General features: G+C 41.6%; 1 protein-coding gene across 6 annotated transcripts in view; it reads left to right on the forward strand.

Annotated features, from left to right (window-relative positions):
* The window catches only part of ZNF827 (zinc finger protein 827), a 115,821-nt gene that overhangs the window by 14,205 nt on the left and 76,110 nt on the right, over positions 1-25,506 (forward strand). For all 6 annotated transcript variants that reach the window (XR_012651577.1, XR_012651574.1, XR_012651579.1 and 3 more), the window contains exons 2-3: positions 15,477-16,487; positions 21,349-21,521. Coding sequence is in view for 3 of the 6 variants with exons in the window: in XM_075035286.1 (XP_074891387.1) it covers positions 15,477-16,487; positions 21,349-21,521 (1,184 nt within the window). In the remaining 3 variants the exon portion in view is untranslated. The remainder of the gene's footprint in view (positions 1-15,476; positions 16,488-21,348; positions 21,522-25,506) is intronic.

Genomic DNA, 25,506 nt, shown 5'->3' on the forward strand with positions numbered 1-25,506 from the left:
TGGTTTGTCCCCTAGGAAAGTTTGGAATTGCCTGCACAGCACAGCTCAGAGTATAGGTAACTTATGGCTTTTTCCTGGAGTTTTTACATCATTTTAGTGTTTCAGGTAATGTGAGAACTTTTTGTAAACTTATCGCTGCTCCCAGGCCATAATGCTAAATTGCAGTTGTGATCAGGGAGTTATTTGTTTTCATTGCAAATTGTTTGTATGCAACGAAGTGGCATGTTTGAACACTTTTCTCACTTTAGTCAGCCCCTTTTCCCAGCTGAATTGACACTTGCAACTTCTCATCCGCTTCCTTTCCAACTGTAAGGGTGGCTAAAATCATGTTGCTGTGGTGACCCTGTCAGTTTTAAATGACTAGCCACACTAAAATGAGGGTGAATCAGTGTTACAATAATCTATAGCATAAACAGATTGCTTTATTCTTGGCTGCTGTAAATTGTGAGGAACATGTGAGGATTCTTGTGCCTACATTTTGCTGTTGGGGTTGTGACTATGCTGAGGCTTGCAGTGCATTTCAGGCAATGAAGATGCATTTTGTCACAGTAAAGAGTTGAGACAGCTATCACTGCAGCCAGTTCTGGGGAGGTGGCAGGTCAGGTGCAGGCCTTAATTAAGATGAATTGTTAGCTGATGAAGGCGCTGTGTAAGAGCAGGCAGTTTATAGATGTATCTCAAAAATAGAGAACATAGGTATGCAATAGAGTAGACCACCAATTTTATTTGTTGCCATGCTAAATGAAGATTAGAAAGCAAAACTTTCCTGCCTTTTTTGGCACCTAGATCATACAAAATGTGGTATAAGAAACTGTACTATTCATGCTTAATGCCCTACTTCAGTTTTGCTATAGAGGTGTCTTTTCTTGGGAAGTGCTCGCTGCATAAAAGTGATGCCATTAAGGGTGCTTCTCCCAATTTTCTTCTGGTGTTTGCCAAAGCCTTGTGAATACCACTGTCAGCCAAGAATATAGCCACTTTAAGATGCCTTGAGCCATCCAGTCAGCAGATAGATCCTCTAAACCATGTCTTGTGCTTAGTCTTTGTCTTGGAGACTGATCATCACAGCACCAAAAAGCATTGTGTAGGGTATGCTGAAAGAAATTCTGCTGGTCTTACTTGAGCTGTTCAAGGCAGAGGCTTACCCCTCTGAAAATGGATAAATTTCCTTTATTTCTGAGCCTTTTATTCCAGGTCATAGGTCAAGTTTTTGTCTAGTTCCATGATCATTCACATGTGCCCACCTCCTTTCTCGAAATCCATTGCCTTTTGCCTAAGGGATGAAAGGTATAAAAAATTGAGGTTGTTATTCTGCCTTTTTTTGGTGTGGTGGTTTTTTTTTGTGTGTTTTTTTTTTTTTTCTATCTTAATAACATAGTATGATCTTTCCATTTTCTCAAGCAGAATTGTCCAAATGAATGGATCTGGTCTTCCGTAACACCTAAACAGAACTGTATGATGATAGATTGAGAGTGCTGAGTTACTTCATTGCTTGAGCTCATAGTGATTGTCTAGTCTGACCACGGTGTTCTTTCCTTCTGTCTCTTTTTCTTTTCTAAGTCAGCCTGAGATCTTGTCAGAAAAAAAAAAAAATCTGTATTTTGATGTCTTCTACCTCAAATATACAATAGAAGACTATGACCTAGAATTGCACTACTACAAAGCAAGTAGCCATTTGGAAATGGGTAACTGAGCCTCTGGTTTGCAGATAGACTATGTTTAAGATAAGGCAGTTTTGTGTTTCTGCTTAGAATTTCCTAATAGAGACACTAGTTCTGTGTTCCGTAAGCAACTTGTCAAAGAAGATTTCATTAATGGCCTGCCAAAGGAATAACATCTTCTATCATTCATGGAGTTAATTGTCATTCAAGGATGACTTCGAAATATTATGGATTCCTATATTAACGATTTGGCATTCATGTGATTATCTCCCACAATAATTTGATCTACAGTGGAAACTAAGTTCCCTCATTTAGAGATCTTCTGGTTGTAGCCAGCTTTTCCAAATAGTTTGCTAGAATTTTTAGGGGTTTCATTTCTAATGAAGGCCCATGGTAGGTAATCTTAAAATATTTCCCCTCCTCCATGAAGTAAGCTGAGATGATAGGTCTTGAGTCTGTTTGCTAAGGATAATAGAAGTCTTGAGTAAAATGTTTAACTCTTCTTATTTTGGAGGTGCCATCATCCTTATTACCTTTTGATATTGATACTTTCTCACTGCCATAGACATCTGTCTAGAGCAAAACAAATGAAGAAGCAAAGTGGATTTTGGCCAACTAGGAATAATTTAAGGAGTTTTTAAACTTCCTTATGATGAAGAAAAGGTAGACTTTCTAATCACTGTACTGAACTTAACATGAAAGTGAGCCCACAGCGGTATATGTGCACTGATGTAAATGATCCACTACCACTCCAGGTGCAAGGAATCTCTCTGGGTAGACTTGCAGATGGACCACCTGAACCATCACAGATTGTTAAAGCTGATTCCCATTTCAAATAGAGCTGTGGGAATAACAGTTGATCTCCTGCATATTTAGTTTGTCCTCCAATTTATAATACTCTATCAGAGTCTTAATCTGATATCATAGCTGGTTTTAAAAGAGCCAGGGAAGCCTGAAATTCCTGATAAGGGACTTGAATCTGGCTCAGAATTTGCTGCCTAAAAAAGTGTTTGGTTTTCTAGCAAACGGTTTATCATATTCTCTGTTTTCATCAGGTAAAAGAGGTGTATTCCTTTGATATGTTAATGTACAGACTTCAGGTTTTCAGTTGGCCACATTCCTTTAGTGTATAAATCAGTCTGATCACTATCTTGTGCTTTATGAAAGATGTGCCCAAACTCAACTGTAGGTTATTATAGGATGTTCACGAGGGCCTGTGGAAAAACCTTTCAATAAGGCTGGCTGTGGTATTTTGCTCAGTCTCCATAAAAGTATTACAAGAAGAACATCGGTATCATAAAATATGTTTTGTAAGGAACATGATTTTCTATTGTTATACTGACACTTTATGTGCTTTATGAATCTGTCTTGGGGCTACTAGTGAGCCTTTGCAGTGTAAGCCAACTTGAGAAACATTTGTTTCTTCTGAAAACCTCAATCATAAAAATCAACTATCTTTGTCTACCTTCTCTCCAGGAGTTCTAGGTATTGGTCAAGACAGCTGATGAAAGCTTTTTGTCTAGGATGCTCTTGCGGTGTACCGCTTGAGAAACGGTCTTCAAAACTGTTACCCTCCTCTAAGGCCGTATGTGTTCTGTTTCATGCACACACCTCAAGTACTTCAGCTCACTGAGCCTCAAATAGTGGCAAAATCCAGCTAGAACAAAGTAGTTCTAAATTGTAGTGAGACAAATATTATACATGTATTATTATACACATATACTATATATGTGTACATATACATATGTGACATTGTTATATATTATGCTATAAGACATACTGCTCTACCCACCTACTTGTTAGGGTTACTGATTACTGGGCCTCACTGTTAGGATATTACTTCTGGGTCTTTAGGACTTTTATTCTCCCAGGAAGATGCTGCCAACTGATTCTAGAGAAGAGGTTTTTTAATTAGTATCAGAAGAATCTGTGGTGGCCAACACAGCTACAGATGTCCCAGATAAGGCTTCTAAAGCAGCCTGCATGATATTGACTTCTGTGGCCATCCTGACTGCAAGGGCCAGCTCCTCCCTGAGAGGTGTAGTACATTTTTGAGGTTTTGGATGGGAGGGAGAATCCTCTGGTGTTTTTCATTGACAAGACGTGATATGCTTTGCACATCAAAAGACCTCAGGAGATAGGTGGCTCAGATTGTTGACTCTTTCTCCTGCTTCCCCATTCCTGCCTTCTTTGCATCAGTTTTGTTCTGACTTCTTGGCAGAGTGAGTAGTTTTCTGCCAGTTTAGTGAGTTGAAATTGGCTCACCAAGCAGTCAAACAACAGAGCAAATACAAGGGAGGGCACAGGACTGCCACTTCTGTCGGTCTTGAGCTTTTGTCACCTTAATTGTCTTCTAACTGCACTCTTAAGGCAATGCCTGTTCATTTGGTGCTTAAAATTTCTGAGTCCCAGTGGAAGCAACGCTCCTCAAACACTGATCCCACAGCTACCTGTGGGGTAGAACCTCTTGCCTAGAACAGAAGAATAGTTAATCTTTCTTGGAGGCAAGATGTCAAACATCCATCGTACTAGGAGTTAACTTCTGAAGAACTTGTCTTAGGGGAGATCAGACTTGTTGTCACTATTAGGTCCTATCTTGCGGTCTGTCAACAGCCCTGAGAACCTTCATCAAGTAGTGACAGCTCACCTCAGAAGAAACCATGTATTTCTGTCCTCTTCCATGGATACTTAGCTAGTAAAAGAAGGATCTTTCTGGCAGGTAATGAAACTCACTTGACACGTTTATTCTGGGGCTTATGGCTGAAAATAAAAGACCTCTGTCTCTGTTTCCCATCTACCACAAAATTCTTCTCCTGTGAGGAAAAGGAAATTAAGGCAGTTTTATGTTGTCTGTGACAAGCTTTTTCAGTAATCCATCCTGCTTCCTTCTTCCTTGGAAGAATCCATCACACCTGGATTCTGCCTTTGAGAGGAAACAGAGGTGCTGTACATGCATTTTGACCTTTTGTGGTTGTCTAGCAGTTGGCAAACCTTGAACGCATGGTACTTCTGCACATTCACAGTTGTTTGTGCATATGGGCAAAGCATCTTGAAGAGTTCCAGTTACTGCAAGGTAATTAACTTTCTCTAATCTTGTTCGCCTTGGAGCCCTTTTTAAAAAAAAAGCAGTACTAGAGAAATTGCTAGGTGAATATTCTGGGGTTTTCTTGCAAGTGGATTTTTTCAAAGTCACTTTAAGTTAGGGATAAAAGTAGAGGATCTATGCCTTGTCTTTAAATGCTGTGACTTTCTTTTTCCCCTCTCCTCCTTCCCCCCAGTTAGGAAAATAATTTTTTTAGAAGATGTGGAAATGAAATAGAGTCCTACCTAGGGCTTCTTTTCCTGTCTAATTGTGTGAGTATTTTCACACATCTTAAACACAGAGGAGAAGGACAGAACAGAAAAGCTGTGGCTTTTTGGCAGTTCCTTCTTGCAGCTGTGCTGCTCTCTCTAGGTCAGCCTGCAGTAGAGAAATTTGGTTCAAGCACCAGCAATGCTGCTAAACCATTTTGTGATGAGGTCAAGTGTTGAATAATCATCCCGTTGATAAGTGAGTGAGCCAGAAATTCCATTCAAAGAGGACAGTGACTTCCTGTGCTGCTTACCTATTATAGGTCACAGAAATCATGAAGGGAAAATGGGGGACCGAGGGCACTCAAGCACGTGACTGTTTATGTAACTGTGACTTTTAAGTTTTATTTGCTGCTATTAATATAATAAAAAGAGTTAAGGCAGGCCTTTGTGTCTTTATTAAAATCATGATTTTCTTGCAGGCATCCCTATGGGAAAATCAACATAGCTGGTGCTCTGGATGTATAGTCTAATCAGATGTGGCTATAAGTGCTTTTTAGAGGTGGAGCCTGTGGGATGTCAGTGCACCCTGTGCCCAGCTGCTCTCAGGTGGTCCTACAGCACACACATCCACATGGTCTGGTGGGTGTGGGAACCCACAAAGGTTGTTCAGGCCAAAGAAATGACATTCAGTCTTTTTCATTTGAAATACTTAAACAGCCTGAATACAAAAAGGGTAGTTTGTAGGCAGCTAAACTGAGCAATTTATATAGGATGCCACAGAATAGACTTCCCAGATATGACTGCCATTTTTAGGCCTGTGCGTGCTGCTTTCTATAGTACCTGGTTGTGAAATCAGCAAGAGTTTGTGTGAAGCTGACACCCCGAGACAATGTGAATTAGAAAGTGATGTGATATTAGCAAGTGATCTCTTGTAATTATTTTTTACCATTGCTAAAATGACGCACTTACACAGTGTACATAGTTTACCTAAAGGTATCTACTATATTCAGTCCTTGGCTCCGTCATTCTTTTCTCCTCTGTATTATCTGGTCTGCACTAAATTCTGATGTGACGCTTTTGTGGCTGATAGTTCTAACTGAACGTGCCATTTGCAGTTAGGACTTCAAGTTCCTCTCCTCTAATTTCATCCTGGAACTTCTCCAGTATGGCTTCTGCTTTCCTTGTTCCACTAAAACTGTTTTCTGCCCAGGGTGTCTAGCAACCAGTCTCTGGCAAATTTCAAGGCTTTGTGCCAGTGGTACTTACTGGGTTTGGCTGAAGAAAGTGAGCATCCTTCTGTATTCCAGTTCTAAAGGGCGCAAGTTGGTTGACTCTCACAGAGCTAAGATGGAGACATTGTAGGCCTGTGTTCTCTTCCTGAAAGTGCAGATGGGAATCATGTGATGGGAAACTCCTCTTATTTGGATGTGATGCTGATGGTAATAGTCATGATGGAACCTAGGTTACAGCACCTGTAAAGAGAGGGTATTCTGAAATGGACTGCCCTAGAAGTGAATTTTGGCCTGTGGCATGATCGCTAGTCCTTGTTTGAGGATTCTGAGAAAGCAGACAGGAGGGAATAGGAGTTTCATATCCTCTGGAAAAAAGAAAAAGGAGGGTAATTGTCGTAGGTGACTCCCTTCTGAGCGGGACAGAGGGCCCAATATGCAGACCTGACCCATCCTACAGGGAAGTCTGCTGCCTCCCTGGGGTCCGGGTAAAAGGCATTACCAGGGAACTCCCTGGTCTGGTTCGGACCTCTGATTATTACCCATTGCTTGTTGTGCAGGTTGGCAGTGATGAGATTGCAGAGGGAAATCCAAAGGCAATCAAAAGGGACTTCAGGGCACTGGGATGATTAGTGGAAGGATTGGGAGCACAGATAGTGTTTTCCTCAATACCTTCAGTGGCAGGGAGATACACTGAAAGGAACAGGAAGACACACCTGGTTAATACGTGGCTCAGAGGCTGGTGCCATTAGTGGAATTTGGGGGTTTTGATCATGGGGAGGTTTACACGGCACCGGGCTTGCTAGCGACAGATGGTATCCAGCTATCTCAAAGGGGTAAAAGAATCCTCACTCGTGAGATGGTGGGGCTCATGGAGAGGGCTTTAAACTGAGTTTGAAGGGGGTAAGGGATAAAACTAGGTGCACCAGAGATGAGCCTGGGGACAGCATGCCGATGTTGGCGTGGATTCGATAACCCAGCTCAAATGCATCTATGCCAACGCACGCAGCATGGGCAATAAACAGGAGGAGCTGGAAGCCATTATGCAGTAGGATAGATATGACTTAGTCGCCATCACGGAAGCATAGTGGGACGACTCCCATGACTGGAGTGCTGCAATGGATGTCTACAAGCTCTTCAGAAGAGATAGGCAAGGTAGAAGAGGTGGTGGGCTGGCTCTCTGTTAGGGAATGTTTTGACTGTACAGAGCTACACAATTCTGATGACAAGGTGGAGTGCTTATGGGTGAGGATGAGAGGGAAAGCCGATAAGACAGATATTGTGCTGGGAGTCTGTTATAGACTGCCCGACCAGGTTGAAGAGATGAATGAATCGTTCTACAAGCAGCTGGCAGTAGTCTCAGAATCGTGTGCCCTTGTCCTTGTGGGGGACTTTAACTTTCCAGACATCTGCTGGAAATACAACACAGCACTGGAGTGTGTGGAAGATAACTTCCTGACACAGCTGGTGGGTGAGCCAACCAGGGGAGGAGCCTTGCTAGATCTGTTGTTTACGAACAGGGAAGGACTGGTGGGAAGTGTGATGGTTGGAGGCCATCTTGGGCTTAGTGACCATGATAGAATTCTCAGTTCGTGGTGAGACAAGGAAGGGGGTTAGCAAACCACCGCCATGGACTTTCGGAGGGCAAACTTTGGCCTCTTCGAGGCACTGGTTGAGAGAGTCCCTTGGGAGACGGTCCTGAAGGGCAAAGGGGTCCAGGAGGGATGGACGTTCTTTAAGAAGGAAATCTTAATGGCTCAGGACCAGGCTATTCCCACGTGTCGCAAGTCGAACCGCCGAGGAAAACGACCGGCCTGGCTGAACGGGGAGCTTTTGCTAGGAGTCAAGAAAAAAAGGAGAGTTCATCATCTCTGGAAGAAAGGACAGGCAACTTGGGAGGAGTACAGGGATCTTGTTAGGTCATACAAAGAGGAAATTAGAAAGGCAAAAGCTCAGCTAGAACTAAATCTGGCCACTATTGTAAGGGACAACAAAAAATGTTTTTACAAATATGTTAACAGTAAAAAGAATCTCAGGGAGAATATCTATCCTTTAATGGATGCAGAAGGGAACGTTACCACTAGAGATGAGAAAAAGGCTGAGGTACTTAATGCCGCCTTTGCCTCAGTCTTTAATAGGGAGACCAGTTATCCTCAGGGTACTCTGCCCCCTGAGCTGGAAGGCGAGGATGAAGAGCAGAATATACCCCCCCTTAATCCAGGTGGAAATAGTGACCTACTATGCCATCTGGACACTCACGAATCTATGGGACCAGATGGGATCCATCCAAGAGTACTGAGGGAACTGGCGGAGGTGCTTGCCAAGCCACTCTCCATCATCTATCGGTGATCCTGGTCAACGGGGGAGGTCCCAGATGACTGTAGGCTTGCCAATGTGACGCTCCTTTACAAGAAGGGTCAGAGGGAGGATCTGGGGAACTACGGGCCTGTCAGCCTGACCTCGGTACCGGGGAAGATTATGGAACGGTTTATCTTGAGAGCACTCACATGGCAAGTCCGAGACAAGCAGGGGATTGGGCCCGGTCAGCATGGGTTTACGAAAGGCAGGTCCTGCTTGACCAACCTGATCTCCTTCTATGACCAGGTGACCCACCTAGTGGATGAGGGAAAGGCTGTTATCCACCTTGACTTCAGCAAGGCCTTTGACACTGTCTCTCATGGCATACTCCTTGAGAAGCCAGCATCTCATGGCTTGGACAAGTGTACTCTTCGCTGGGTGAAAAACTGGCTGGATGGACGAGCCCAGAGGGTTGTGGTGAATGGGGTGAAATCCAGTTGGTGGTGCGTCACTAGTGGTGTTCCCCAGGGCTCGGTGTTGGGCCCCGTTCTGTTTAATATCTTTATCAATGATTTGGATGAGGGGATTGAGTGCACCCTCAGCAAGTCTGCAGACGACACCAAGTTGGGAGGCAGGGTCGATCTGCTTGAGGGTAGGAAGGCTCTACAGAGGACAGGCTGGATCAATGGGCCGAGGCCAGCTGTGTGAGGTTCAACGAGGCCAAGTGCCGGGTCCTGCACTTGGGTCACAGCAACCCCATGCAGCGCTACAGGCTTGGGGAAGAGTGGCTGGAAAGCTGCCTGGCAGAGAAAGACCTCGGGGTGCTGGTGGACAGCCGGCTGAATATGAGCCGGCAGTGTGCCCAGGTGGCCAAGAAGGCCAACGGCATCCTGGCCTGTACCAGAAATAGTGTGGCCAGCAGGAGCAGGGGGGTGATCGTCCCCCTGTACTGGGCACTGGTGAGGCCGCACCTCGAGTCCTGTGTTCAGTTTTGGGCCCCTCACTACAGGAAAGACGTTGAGGTGCTGGAGTGTGTCCAAAGAACCGCAACCAAGTTGGTGAGGGGCCTGGAGCATAAGTCTCATGAGGAGCAGCTGAGTGAACTGGGTCAGTTTAGTCTGGAGAAGAGGAGGCTGAGGGGAGACCTTATCGCTCTCTGCAACTACCTGAAGGGGGGTTGTAGTGAGGTGGGTGCTGGTCTCTTCTGTCAGGTGGCTGGTGATAGGATGAGAGGAAATGGCCTCAAGTTGTGGCAAGGGAGATTTAGGTTGGATATTAGGAAAAATTTCTTTACTGAGAGGGTTGTCAGACATTGGAATTGGCTGCCCAGGGAAGCGGTTGAGTCACCATCCCTGGAGGTATTCAAAAAGCACGTAGACAAGGTACTCCAGAAGATGGTTTAGTGGGCATGGATGATGGTTGAACTCGATGATCTTGAAGGTCTTTTCCGACCTAAATGATTCTTTGATTCTATAACAAGAGAAGCCATCCTGGAGGCCAAATATGACCACCACCATATCTCACCTCTTCCTTGTCCATGACTAGTTAAATACCTTTACAGTTGTCCATGCCTTCTCAGTTGTCAGCTGCTGCTTCTCTTCATCTACTCCCCTTTTCTTGCTATTCTTGATAAAAGTCACATGAGGCTAAGTTCTAGGTTGCTCAGGTGTTGCCTCTGCCTTATTTTTGATGCATCTGCCTATTTACTTGGCCTTAAACTGATTGCTTATCTGACTCAGTCTGTGTTTCCTCAGAACTCCTTATGGATGTCTTACTGCTTCATTTAAGTTTAATACATTCTTTTAAATTCTTTGGGTACCTTTGCAGAGCTCCTCAGTTCTCTAGTGTAAACCTATCACTTAATCCTAGCTCTTTCAGTAGGCCTAGGTATAGTGTTTAGTGTAAGATAATACAGAGAATGGTTTATGGTAGGCGTTAGAGGTGGAGTAAGGTAAGCTGTTGGGGCAACAAATTAGGAAGATGACCTGGGTGCCAAACAGCCAACAAATGCGATTGTAACTTTATTTAGATTACACAAACTTGAATGATCATATCTGAAGTCCTTATATAGATCAAGATATTTGATATCAACATAATAAAAATGAGGTTTGGCTCTCCTATCCCTTTAAATCCTGGTCCTGTAGATTCCCAGATTTTTCTTGAAATGTAACTGCTGAAGTTAGGGCAATCTTACCTAATTTATTTCATCAGCAATTGCTCTGTGCACATTTCTTTTAAATTATTTGACTTCTACCTACTTTTATATTTGTTTTAATTTTCATTCTGTAATCCCATAATTACAGTTTCCATATGTTTCATATCACTGCAGCATATGGATTTGCAATGTTAATTCTGTACTGAAGTTCTTTTAATTTACTCATTGCACTGAATGATTAAAGTGAGATTTTGTTCCTTTTAGCATGAAAATTCAGTCCCTTTGGGGTGGTTTCCTTAGCTGTAGCCTCTTCTCAGTTAATCTCTGGTGGTCCAAATGGTGTTCTTTCAATCAGGTTTTCACTGCCCATGTCTGTCACTCAGTACCATAACTTGCAGATTCTTCCCTTTTTCTGTGTGCTGCACAGGCTGTTTCTAGATCTAGCCTACTACATGAATATTTCTCCACTCCAAGTACTATAAAGTGGAACTGTGGATCATATCATACTTGCCACTTTCAGGAATGGCATGTGTACATTGTGTTGCGTACAGTTAAAGTTTCCAGAGTTTGAATTGGGTGGCTCAGTGTATAAATCAACAAACACATTTGTCTTTTTCAGTTTTCAGATATAAGTACTTTGGGCAAGTTGATACTCACATTTCTATTGACATCAGGGTCAAATTCCAATCAACCACTCTAAGTAAAAGGGCAGATGCTCACAAAGTGAAATAACATACCTCGGGATCAAGATTTGTCTGTCTGTCAAACTGGTCTCTTGAAGAGGAAACAGAACTTCTCCATACTTGAAAACAAGCAGATGAGTGGGTGAACAAGGGAAACTGGCACTTCTTCAAACAGTGCTTCTGCACACATTTGTGGCTTTGCCAGAGATTGTTTGATACTGGGCTACATCAGTGGCAGCAGTCACCGAGCAGTACTTTGGTGCCTTTTGTCATTGCTGACAGGAGTGGGAATTACTTGTGTGAGGCTCCTGGATGCTGTGTGATGGGGTAGTTCTGAAGCACACAGGACACCTGGGTCTGCCAGTGGCAAATGGTTTGGGAAGTGGTTCTCCTTCTAGAACTGCTATGGAAATCAGGAAAGAGAAGCATTGACAAGTCTTGACTCTTGAATCAGGCAATCTGATGAGCGGTTACCTGGTAAAAGTTGGTGAGATTCCCAGCCAGGCCTTGTTCCAAATGAAGTCAGTGAGAATTTGCCCCTAACTCTGAAGTTACCTTTTCCTACTTTGCAACTTCTGTGTGGTTTCTTACACATGTTTAGTGTATCAGGCTGCAATAGAAATGAAATGCCAGTAGCTTAAGTAATTCTGTAATAGCAAGCTATAGTATCTTTACGGTGGAGAGAAGAAGTTTAAATGTGGTATTACATTTCTATCGCTAGCTTTCAAGGACTTTGCACTGGAGCTCCTTAGCTGTGTCGCAAGAGAAGGGAAAAACATGTCATGCAAATCCTCTGCCACAGACCTGAAAAACAGCTGAAGTTTCTTGACAGGTGCATAGAAGTTGGCTCCTTTTTCAGACACACCTGGTCTGGGTGTCCCATCAACTCTCTGAGTTTGAAGGAAGGTTTTATTTAATTTGAAATCAAAGGAAAGTTGGTGGATTGGGCTGATTTCTCCTGGAGTTCTCAAGCTTATTCAAACTCACAGGCTCACAAGTCAATGGGAATTAAAATCCTGCCCTGAAGGCCTTGAATGGCAACTTCGCTTAGAAATGAAATTGCCAGGCTTCACCGTTATGCTTGTAAACCAATTCACTAGTGTTTAAAAGGAGGCTTGACTGAGCTCATGATAAGGCATTGATGCTGGCTTTTTTAGCATTAACCTTACAGCCTTAAAATGTAGTGGACTTGGTACTGCAGAAACTGAGGGAATTACTGAGAAGAGGAAAATTAGAACTGTGTCAGCAGTTAGAGGTCTGGTTTCTGGGTACAGAAGGAAACTGCACTGGTGGAAAAAAAAAAATCCAGCTGGCTTTTGGGATAGAGATGCTGCAGAGGATGTTGGCCCTTTGTTAAGGAGACCACTTGGAGATTTGAGAGTGCTTTAGTGGTTACAGGTAGATTAGAAACAGGAGAGGGCGCTCTCACTGCGTTACCCAAAGAGGAGGGAAATTCTGGACTTGGTAGCAAACCTTTAAATGAAGAGTACTGCACTCCTGCTGCTCCCTGTCATTAAAATATGGGTGGTTGTTCTTCATATCGGCAAGACCAACGGAGGATATGCATGTCTGGAAAAAGAAAGGCAGTCCACGTCCTGTTCCTATCTCTCCTGCTATTGCTACCTTATTTTTTTGGTTCCAGGGATAGTGTAGTTGCGTTACTGTCAAAGCAAGTTGTATTGCAGCTCTACCATAGCAGATGTAGTTCCTTTCCCCCCATCCTTACCATCAACTTCAAATACCAGTGTCCTGTTCCTCAGCTACTGTGAGCGTTCTCTGAGATGTCACTTTAGAGAGGAGGGATAGATAGTGAAAATATATGCAGGACATTACTTTATGGTTGAAGCAAAAACTGGTGCAGGTGAGAATGAAGAATTCATTTCCAGTGCAAGTAGGATGAACGAGATTGAGAGATTTGTAAAACAGTGTTATTTAACTGGTATTCTAAAGGCTGGTTGCAACTAGGAAACATATCAACATTAAGAAGTTGAGGTACATGGCAAGGAACAGAGAAGTTGGGGGATTTAGTAAGCTGGAGATGTCTCTAAAACAGAAACCCACTTCCTCTTGTAACCATTTACACTTAAATGTCTCTCAAACTGTAATTTTTGGATGACTTTCTGAGTGAAGTGAAATGCAATTCTCCTTCTCTATTTATGGATGGGGAGTAGAGACACAGAAAGAGTAGGCCCTGTGGGGGAGAGGAGGGGTTGTTTTAACACAGACAGATGTAAGCAGACATGTAAGTGGTAGGATGCAGGCTAGCTTGGGCTCAGAAGCTGTATAGTGGCATCATCTCTCGAGGCTGTGTCCCAGAGGATGTGCCCTGCTCTTGGTGCATCCGTTCAGGCAAAGTGCTGTTAAGATGCTTTTTTGGCTTCCAATCCAGAACGTGGTTGCATCTGGGATGAGCTGACGGATCTCTCATCTGAGTGCACCCATGTCTTGGTACATGTACTCAGGCATGTACAGACATGCCTCAAGTTACTTTTTCAAGTTCACAGGGTGAAAAGGGAATAAATTCAGTTCTCTTTTAACCTGCATAAGTGCTGGTTCAACTGATGAGCATCTGTCGTCTTTATTTGAATGTGCATGGTGTTGGCCTTTATGTGCATGTTATTGTTAATCTTGCTGCATCTGTGATGTTAACTTGGATAATATCAAAGTAATTTTAGGGAAGTGCTTTGGGTTTTGCTTGGCTTTTGTTTGTTTTGAGTAGGAAAGATGCTAGCCCTCTTCTGCTTGAATTACTAATCTAAGCTAACTGAGTGGTTTTATTGTGGGCTCTTAAAACATTGGTGAATTTTTTTCCAAAGGGATTTGCGTAAAAGGAACTTACTGTGAGAGACTATTGCTCATATTCTGTATAACATTTAAAAAAAATCTTTGCTTTCAGAGTTTATGTTGGTATCTCTACGCTCAACGATATATTTGGCTGGCCTTTTCCTCCTTAAATTTATTGGATAAAAGCAATAATATACATCTAAGTTTTTAGTTATCAACTTCTCTCCAAGTTTTGTAATTTTCTGGAATTAAATGGGGAATCTGGGAATAATACCTGATCATAGATACAGTACATAACATGCAGGCTTATTTCCAGAATGTCACTGAAGGGTTATATTAAATCCTTTTGTTTTGCTGTTGTATGATTACAAAGATTCTTTTGTAGCTTGGGGCATTTAGTCTAAAAGCAAGAAATGTGAGAGGTATGTGGCAAGAGAAGGTAACGTGAATTTAATTCTAGCATTGCTGTTGTTCTTAACTATGTTCTGACTGGCAAGAAAAGTCTTGGTCATGTCTGTATGACACTGAATACCTATCAGGAAGAGCAGCAGCAGTCCAGGTCAGAGTGCTTTAAATGCTCTCAGGTCTCAGGAGAGACTAGATGTGTTGCAGTTACTGGGGAGGAGAAAACATAACTGCATTGAGACCAATACTTTTTTCTTTTTTTTTTTTTTTTTTTTTTCTTTTCAGCTGAACTAAATTCCGTTTAGGATGGTCTTTAAAACTTTAACATTAATGAAGAGTGACAAGCAAATGACAAGAAAGTAGCATCTATATAAGAAGAAAAAACCCAAAAGATTAGTTTTGTGTGTGTGATACTCCTTTCCCAAATAGTTGGAGAGCTTTAGCCGGCATTCATGTATTAGTCATTTCAGCTATTCAGGAATGAATTGTGCATTATCAGTACAAATTTTATTTTATTTTAGATAGGGGTCACTGCAGGATTGGGCTGAGATTTAAAGTCACTGGAAGAAACTACTTTGAGTAGCCACACACCTGATCTGCTTTTGAAGGCATGCCTGTGCTACTTGTACAGACACAAGTATCCAGTAATTTCTGGGCCTGTTAAATCCCTGTTTTATACCACAGAGTTCATAATATTTTGCAGGATGTACAGACTATAATGATAATGAAATACTTGCAGTATATGAATATATAATGTATATTTGTATTGTTGCAGTTTTAGCTGTTTTAGTTATGCTGACTGAAAGATGACAGACTTGTCATGATTTTGTCTTCAAAGAAAGACTTATTAATTTTCAAAAAACTTTTTCCTGGTCGCTCAATCCATGCAGAGGCCAGGCATACTTAATTCTAAGAAGTTATCTTATGCAGATTTGGGAATAATACTGCTGTTCTTGGTTCCACACAGATGGTACCAGACAGGAAGAAGTGGAAGGTGAACTCAGTGAAGAAGAACGCTGGTTTGGAAATTCTTCGGAAACTCCTTCAGAAGCGTCATATGGAGAAGTCCAGGAGAACTTTAAGTTGTCTCTTGAGGACAGAATCCAAGAGCAGTCCACTTCCCCAGACACTTCTTTGGGAAGTGCAACTCCTAGCAGCAACACAGCAGAGCTGGGATCCATTGAAACTGAGGCACTAAGAGACACATTACAGAGCAAAGAGCACCTTTCTCCTGATGTGTCATCTCTGTGTGAAGAGGAACCTCCTGGTCCAAATAAGCCACTGAGTAGTAACCTGAGGCGGCTACTGGAGGCTGGCTCCCTCAAGCTGGATGCTGCTGTTGCAGTCAATGGCAGAGTCGAGTCCCCTGTAAATCTTGGCTCAAATCTCTCCTTCTCTCCACCTGCTCATCATGCCCAGCAGCTAAGTGTTCTTGCCAGAAAGCTTGCTGAGAAACAGGATCAAAGTGACCAATACAATGCAAGTAGTCACTTTATATGGAATCAAGGTAAGTGGTTGCCAAACTCAACCACCACCTGTGGTTTGTCCCCAGATTCAGCTATCCTGAAACTGAAAGCTGCAGCCAATGCCGTTCTGCAGGACAAATCTCTTTCAAGGACTGAAGACACTATAAGATTTGAATCCTTTTCCTCACCTTTTAGTTCTCAGTCAGCCAGCTCCACATTGGCAGCTTTATCTAAGAAAGTGAGTGAAAGAAGCATGACTCCTGGGCAGGAGCACCTGCCTCCAGCTAGTTCTTTCCTTTCTCTGGCTTCCATGACCTCTTCGGCTGCCCTTCTCAAGGAGGTTGCTGCAAGGGCTGCAGGCACCCTGTTGGCTGAGAAGAAGAAATCACTGGTTGCTGAGGATCCCCTGCAGCTTTCAGACATGAAGCAAGAGAAAGCAACTCCACCACAGTCTTTGGAATTATTGTTACTTCCAGTCCCTAAGGGAAGAGCGTCCAAACCCACTAGTACAGGTATGGATACAGTTTGAGCCACTAAGTGGAATGTGTTTGTTTTGCTATAGGCTTATATAACATCTCTTCAATGGGTCTGGATTTGGTTTGATTCCATGTATTATGAGAATAAGAAATAGGTACTTTAGGTAAACAATAGCAAAGCTTTTTGAAATACCACTTGAAGACCAAACTGTCACAAATGTTTCCATATTTGAAAGATAGGAGTGTACAGTTCAGTACTTTTTTATTATTATTATTATTCCATACAATGGTATTTCCCTCTCTTACCAAGTTCAGAATAAGTCTACAAAAAATATTTAATGGAGGATATCAAAGAATCCCTGTTAGGGAGCTCACAGTATCAGTGAGCATGTACAAAACTAGTGCTTTTGAAATATTGGACAAGGGAGAATTCTCCCTCCTGCTGTCTCTGTCACAAATGGACTTTTGTATAATCGCTTACTACCCTGTCCTAATTTACCAGAGTATATTATTATGTTGCCACTTTTCATTAAAATTTTTTTGCAGCAGTTAGGTATTTTACAGTCCTTTGTTGTTTAAAAAAAAAAAAAGTGAACTGCATTTCTCTAATTTGCTCAGCAAGAACAATTTTACACTTCTGATTTCCCTCCACCAGTTCCAGCTGTTGGCAGTCAAGGAATCAGGCTTATAGGGAATAAGAAGAAACAGTCTTGGTAACAAAAGCTTTCAAGAACTGGCAAGCCATACAGGGAAATTTAAATGATCCATCTTCAAAATAAGGAAAAATAAGGTTTCTTTCATCTCTTTCTATAAAAAGTTCACATCATGGATTCATATTTCTGGTAGAACGTACAGCTTCAGGTGTCGTCGGTGTTCTCCCTGGAGTAGTATTCTGCTGCAGAGGGGGAAGCAGCATGTCAGCTATCTTCACAAGATGCACAAAGTGGTTCAGTATATTAGAGCTTTATCAGGCTGAGTTTTATCAGGGATACTAGCTTGATTGTACAGGTGTAGCAAGCCAGTGTACAGACATGAAGCTTGACACGGACGTTGTATAATTGCACCGTCTTCTTTCTGACCTAACCTTTTTGTTTAGGGATATTATGTGGTCTGATCTGTTGCTGTGCAGCTCTTGGTAAAAACTCGCAGGGTAGGAGCTATTGGATGGAGAGCAATGCTTATTCCTCTCTGGAAGAGGAGGGGGAGGGACGTGATGTGGTGCAGCTGGTACCAGTTTTTTGCTCTGAGTTACATGTGTGCTGCAAATGCTTTGCTGGTGTGTTTTGCCAAGGCAATTAAAGTGGCAAACTATTCTTGGCATGGGTCTGGCCTAACGTTTTCACTGGTTTAGATGAAGTCCTTTTTGGAGTAATATATGCTAAACCAAGAAGAGGTCCTTTTGTGTGGGAATAGGAGTACCGACACTGGCTACACCAGTGTCACTGTGGGCATTAATTTAATGTAACTTTCCCTGTGAAGACTGGCCTTCATGTGAGAAAGGCAGCAATGTATAGAAAAGGAGTAAGGTTAACATTTATTTGAAGTTATTCGTTTACTTCCTGCTGGAGAAAAAGCTGTTCACATCATAAGTTTTTACTGGGGAAAAGTAAATGGTTGTAGTAAAATCCAGGTTCTGTGTTTGACCAACAAACTGTGGGATTTGTCTGTGCAGCTTATACTAGGGGAGTGCTCTGTACCAGCACACAAGTGTGTATAGTACCACACAGTGTGTGGTACCAGTACCACACACAGTACCACAAGTGTGCTGGTAGTAGTGGCACTTTATAAACTAGCTCTGATGCAGCAAATTCCTAGCAACTGTTCTCTTTGCTGAAGGCTCAAGCATACTGTGCTGCTAAAAGATAACAATGGGGACTGACTGCCTCAGGTCCTTGGTAACCAAGGAACAACTATTCATTTTTTATAATATATGGGACTAGTATCCCAAGAGGAAGGGTGTTTCCTTTCAGTTCATACGCACTGGGCCAATGCCAGTTGGCATCCAAGCTAACTTCATGGTGTAATGTTCATAACAAAAGTTCTCTAAGTCCATTTTCTGATATGCTATTAAGTTTTTTTCCTTCTCTAAATAATTAACCGACTGAAAATAAAAAGCAAGCTGTTGGTTAGCATATCTGGATGTTGATTATGGAAAGCCAGACTCCTTGATTCCTTCAGCCATAGAGAAATGCAGCTTACAAAAAGAGGTCACTGTTTAGTGACCTTTGATTGAAGACTTCACTTCTGTAAAAGTTGAGAAGGGCAGCTGAGTGTGTATATTTGCCATGAAAATAAATGTCACACATTCCTGATTCCTTTTGCACCTATGACCTTATGGCACTAAAAGCAAAAAATAGTATTTCATTTTATAATGTTTTATCTTTTTGTGTCTGTCTGATTGCTCCTCGAGACATGGGGGTTTTTGTCTTGTTCCCAGAGAGAGACATCTTTTCCCAGTAGACATAGCTTGAGAGGTGTTTTTTTCCCTTCTCATACTTTGAACTTTTAAGGCACTGGTGAGTTTGCTTTGTTGTTACGAATCTGATTCACTTGCCCACCAGCAACATGTAGCTTTGATTATGAGATCAATACTCAGTGAGATTAATTAGATGTCAACAAGTAAGAAACAGCAAAGATAGAGGCTATTTAAAGAGGAATAAGTTAATAACAAGAGTATGCCTGCTGCTCTTTTGTCCACCATGTTGAGCTATTTGCTCAGAATTATTTCAGGCAAGAAGCTGGAGCTATGGCTTATCAGAGTGTAGTCGCCTCTGAAACTGCATGTCAGGCTTGGTGGACCTAATCATTACTTGCATAGGTTATAGTAAAGTGGTACAGAGAAGATTAAATTTTCTATCCATCTGTTAATATTGCCAATTTTATAAAATGCTCACGTGTTTGGGATGAAATCTAAAAGGAAGCCTGGAATCTCTGTTAAAGTTCTGATGTTGTTTTTGAAAGAGTGGGTGGCAGACGGTTCTTCTACCGACTGAATGCTTGTTTGATGTAACTTTTTGCCTGTGATGCTTGCAATTTTGTTCCTGAAGCTTCTTTGGAAAGCACTGGCTAATACTCTCCTCACTGGAGTTGCTCTTTCCAACTAATTGACACCGTTTGACATAAAATAGACGTCAGTATAAATGAAGGAAAGCTGAAGCCCACAATTTTCTTTCTCATGCTGAAGTTTACGTTGTATAGTGAAGAGCTAACGTGGTTCAGCTTTGAAGAGCATTGACATAATTCCTGTGTACCATTAATTGTCATTGTTATTGGTGAAGTCATATGCATGCAGTACAGTTCTTTGCATATTTTGTAATGTGCTGAATTACTGTTCATCCATCTTGTTTGCAGATTTATTTTTTAATGGGGTGGAAAACAGGTAATAGCTTGTTACACGTTTCTTTTCTGGATCCTTTGTGATGATAACCAGAGGCTGGAGAAAAGATATGATAGAAGGAAAAGAAATGATAGGTAAAAATGCTACCAATGTATTTTTTTCTGTGGTCCATCTTTCTCCTGTGTTTGAAGAAGTAAGTAAAGATACTTAAAAATTGAAACACAAGCAATGATAGCATTGGTTTTGGCTTATTCTTTAGTGGTGCAGAGAGAGGAACAATTAGATAGTAAGTTGAGTGTGATAGAATATTTCACGAGGAGAATTTCTGAACTTGCAGAAGTGCATGTTTTGACAATGTGTCCTTTTTTGTACTTACATAATGACTACCTAATCAGTTGAATTACAGTATTTTTGTTTTCTACCTAATAGCAAGAATTACATTTTAGGATATGACAAATCTTTCTGGAGGTTTTTATCACTTAGCTCCTCATCAAGGGAATTTGATGTTTGCTATATCCTTATCAGTAGGAAATAACTGATAATAATGAGATTAAATATTCTGAGAGAATTTCTAAATAGCAGGATGCACATTGCTGAGCTCTGGATATTTGAAAATAGTCTTTCTTTTTACAGTGAGGAAACAGGCTTCCCATTCCATGGTAATACTAGGCCTTTCTTTATAATAGGCAGAGGAAATGGTGGTGAGAGGATGAATGGATGGTTAGTTGTGTAAAGTCAGCAGCAAGGAATTCCTCTTTCCTTCAACCTTGCGATGGTTCCCCACTCAGTAGACTAACCATATTTGCCTGATAAATGCCACCAAATCCTTTTCTTATCTTAGGTGAATTGGGCAGTAAAGCAGAGTGCAAACGTTTAGGGAGGCAATAGATTTAAAGCCCTGGCAACAAGAGGAGCAGAAGGAAACCCACGACGCGAAGACCCCTGATGGCTGAAGTTGCAGCAGCATCTGCTTGAGCCATAACTAAACAATTTCAACAGCAGGGGTTCTGATGTCATTCACTTCTGGAGTTAAATATGTCTGATATGCAACACCAGAATGCTTTTCAGTTAAGTTGTGGATTGTTCTATGCTTTATATCCTGCTCCCCTGCTGGCTAACCATCAGATTTGGAAATGGATCATTTTTCAACAGTTAAGCATATTTTCCATACCCTGCTACAACCGGCCTTTGGTAGGAAATGAAGCTGCAAAGTGATGATTATAAGAGATATCCATCTCAGTTCAGTTAAATTATAAGGAACATTAGGACCAGGTGAGACAGAGTGGCATCCCCTACTGATTAGCCAAAGGATGTTTGGGACATTAACCTTTATAAATTATGGTGACCTTTCTTAGAGGGAGAATAACCAGATTAAGGGGAAAAGGGATATGCAGGCGGGAGGAACTGAAATTTCTGGTACGTGTTGTTGTTTAACTGATGTGTCTCATTGCAGATGAAATTCTAGCATTGAAAAATGGTATCTTGAGTATATTTACAAGGGGAAGGTATTCGACAAGTGGCTGTAAAGGATCCTCTCTTTTTCTTCCCCCTTCTGCTAAGCCTCAGAAGAAGAAGGAGGAAAACCTTTCCAGTGTCCAATCTGTGGTTTGGTTATCAAGAGGAAGAGTTACTGGAAACGGCACATGGTGATTCATACAGGTTTGAAAAGTCATCAGTGTCCACTCTGCCCATTTCGCTGTGCACGCAAGGACAATCTCAAGTCACACATGAAGGTAAGGCAAGTGTTTACTGACAATCAAAACACTTGAATCCTCAATCAAAAAACGATAGTATAACAAACCTATTTCATTTGCATTTGCAAAAACAAAATTTCCCTAGTTGTACTACTAATCATGCCTTTATTTAAATAAAGAGACCATAAAAAGGGAAAGAAATAACTTTTTTTTCCTTTGCTTGCATTTCCATTTTACGCAATATGGAAACTGCCTTGGGTTACATCAACTTGGTGCAGCACAACCTGTCTGTGACTGATTTAGTTCTGGACCTGGAACCACCAGAAGCAGGGATGTTAGCTGAGATGTGACACCATGCAAACAGCAGTGCTGCTTTTCAGGATGCCAGCTAGTATCTCTGCATGCCATCGCATGACACTAAGTGAGCATACCAACCTGGCCAGCACTAGCAGGGGATCTCTCCATTACTTTCTACAGACTGGCTTGCAGTTTTAACTTTTTCTTGCTGTAGCTTTTAACTGCAGGCACTTCAGCAGTGAAGCATCCAAACAAAAATGAAGGACATATTGTACTATATTGTTTTGTTTTCAAGTGTTTCCATTACGTTTAAAGCGTGCTTTTAACTCAGCCTAAGTTTTAGGCTCGAACTGAAGATGACCTTTTGAAGGAAGCAACATCTGTGTTGATAACAGAAAAATATAAAAATGTAAAGAAACTCTCTGTCTGCTTAGCTGAAGTACTACATGGTTGCAACATAAAAAGTGCCTGGTCTTGCAAGCTGTAGAACATGCTTGGTGAAGTAAAAATGGATGAAGAAGCTAAAGTGCAAAAAGTTTCCCTTGTTAATGCAGTTGAGTTTTATAACAACAGTGAAATGTTTTATTATAGTTAGTATTTTGTCTTTTTTAGACAAATCTGTGTAACAGAGTACCAGACTGGTGTGGAGGGGGACAGAAATGCCTGTTCAGCTTTTATATATGCTATTGCAGAATCTGAGATCATTAGACAGGAGTCTAACCTTGCTTACAACCAAGTAACTATTCACTTCAGTGTAAATGATTCATATGATTCCACTGATCACAACAGCAGGTCTTGCTGTGTTTCAGGTCTTTGCTAGGTCTGAAATCATCCCCCTAAAGTCTGAAACCTCATCCCTTAATGCTTCTACTGTGGATCAATGCACTATTCCCAGGCATCCTTGGTGTATCATGCTAATCCTTATCAGGTACAAGTAGGTTTGGTGTTTGTGGCTCCTTCTTTTAGGACTTGGTGTTCCATGTCAACTAGAGGGCACAGATGGCTGTTCCAAGTAGAAGATGAGTAGAAAGAATGGGAACACAGCATGATAAGAAGGGTTTTTTGGTTTTGGTTGTTGATAGCCTGCACAGAAGCGTGCATCACCTAAAAGCTTGCTATTCCCTGGCAAAGACCTGTTGTTGTCCCCTGCTTTGTAAAGGGCATCCCTATTATTCCCTGAAGAAATTTTTTTCTCTGCTTTTTTTGCCTTTTTGGAATTATTATTTGCAGGTTGAGGGCCTATCCCTTCCTTTTTGGCGTGGTGATTTCCATAAGTGGTCACAAGTAGGATGTTGGAGAAAATTGTGGATTTCTTTACTGTCTCTGTGTGCTATCAAATTGATGTTTATCTGAAGCTCTTGTATGCTTTTCTGCTCCCCACCTAACATAAACTTCTTTGTTAGCTGTGCCCATGTCATCTTAAAACAGACCCCTTGTGCAAACATGTAGTGTTAATTATTTGGTAATATAGTAATTATTACCAAGTAATGCTCAGTTAGACATCATTGAGGTCAGAGTCAGGCCCAGAGCTGCTTGACACAATGTAGGAGATGACAGCCTCCGTTAGCCTTACTATGGAGATAAGAGCTGAAGTCTCCTCAGTCAATGCAGTCCAGTCATGCAGCTCATGATGGCCTTGCTGGTAAAACTGCTCCCTGTTTAAGATGAAGGCAATTGTCTTACAAAACTAGATGGCCTGTATTTGGTCTTTTGTCCTTGTTATACTCTTATGGATGTAAAGAATCACAAGCACAAGAATCTGAAAGATAATGTTTTACCTTAGTTTCAATGGGTTTCATAGACTTTTCTCAATTGAGTGGGCCATTCATAAAAGTATTTTCTATCACATCAAAATTGAAGCAGGTGAATGAGGTAGGGGCATGTTAGTCATGCGTCCAACAGTGTCAGACATAATTTGAATTCTGTTTGGTGGAAATATAAATTGATAACAAGATTAAAAATAAAAAATATCAGATTTCTTTTGTCATTATAAAAAATGCTGCTTTTAAATCTGTATGTAAATAAGTATGAGATTATAATAACTGACACATCTGTAAGCTAACAGTGTTCAAAATGGAATGAATACATATCAGAAATAGTATAGCACAGCTGGGAGCTACTTAGGATGCAGTGTTCTGGTTATGCCTGTCAGATGTTTCAGTTCTCTTTGTTGTCCTAGGATCCTTTGGGAGCTACCTGGTCTTATCTCCTTCCTGGCAGGCAACCCACAAAGGTAGAGCTGCCTCTAGCTCTCCACCCCTTTCTCCCTCCCCACGAGTCAACTGCGGCTACAGGTGAAGACACGTTTTTCAAAACCAAAAAGGCTACTCAAAATTAGGGTATTAGGCTGCTGTTCGTCATTCATTGTAAGCCAATTTTTATTCTAGGATGCTATCACAAGCCAAGCTTTTTTCCTTTATGCTGCTCTTTGTTTTTCAGGTTTTATGTTTATTGATAAGGATGACGGGCAAAACCTGTTGAGATGTTTTGTCCAGCTGCAGTCCTCAAAATCCAATAGTGTTGTCTTTGTTTCCTCCTAGGCAGCGTAGCCATGAGCTGAACCACCTCATCTTTTTACTAGGTTCCTGTAGGCATTTTCCAGTGAAACTGGTTATTTAGAGATTTAATTTCCGTGTGTGGTTTGTGTGTGTCCATATGGGCCTTCCTTATTGTGTGTATCTTTAGGTTAATGAATAATAACTTTATAATATAAATACTGTGTAATTTTGTGGTAATTATAACATGTCAAACTGATTGAACCAGAATACCACATTGCCAGCATTTTTGGTGTCTTGTCCCCCGATAGAGAAAATCTTAATACAGAGTTGGACTGATTCCAGCCCTGACCCATATTCAGATCTATATGTGCTACTCACCATGTTGATGAAGCGTTCTTCCAGTAAGGGTACTTTGCCAGGACCAACTCCCAACTGGAGGCGAGGAAGTGAAAGGCAAGAAGGGAAGCAGAAGGAAAGTTTCCACACAGACACACAATGAACAAGGGAGGCTGAGTGGACTGTCTTTTAAGGCACACAGTGTTACCTATAATTGTTATATTGCATTTAGATACTACAGTGACAGGCACCTTAGGAAAATCCTAAAATAGACACAGTATGGAATTTTATTAGTCTGGTTTGGAGACAAATTTTAGTACGTGCATAACCACAAGTTTTGGTCCTTATTCCCAGGAATCTGGAGGTAGCATCTCGGGACTTGATTCTGGTATTATAGTATGGTTTCCAGGGTTGCTCAGAATACTGAAAATGGAGTTGGGCAAAATGAATGGGTAACTGAGAGAGGTGTCTTGTCCAAGCAGGCAGCAAGGATTGTGCTTGAGTCTTCTGTGTTTATCTAAACATAGATTCAGTTGGAATATGTTGTTTTCTTCTTGAGAGAGAGAGAGAATCTTATGTACTACTTCTGCAGAAAGCAATGGAAGGGGGTAGTGTAATTCAGCAAGATGTGTTCAGGCTTTTCTGTTTTTCCTGGTAGGGAAGTAGGGATTAAATTTACCTCAGAGTAATACCAAAAGCATCAGTCACACTTTGGCCAATTGGTGTCTTTGCATCATGCACTTATCTTCCTCAGCAATTGGTGGACAGATAGGCTGTGAGATCATACAGATATGTTCCAAGAAAGCAACAGGATATTAGCCTGAGCACTTGGAAGGGGGAACGAGGAAGAGGAGCATATGGCCAAAAACAATACCTATAAATCTTCCTTGTGC

The sequence above is a fragment of the Buteo buteo genome, chromosome 1, assembly GCF_964188355.1.
Source record: "Buteo buteo chromosome 1, bButBut1.hap1.1, whole genome shotgun sequence".
NCBI lineage: Eukaryota > Metazoa > Chordata > Aves > Accipitriformes > Accipitridae > Buteo > Buteo buteo.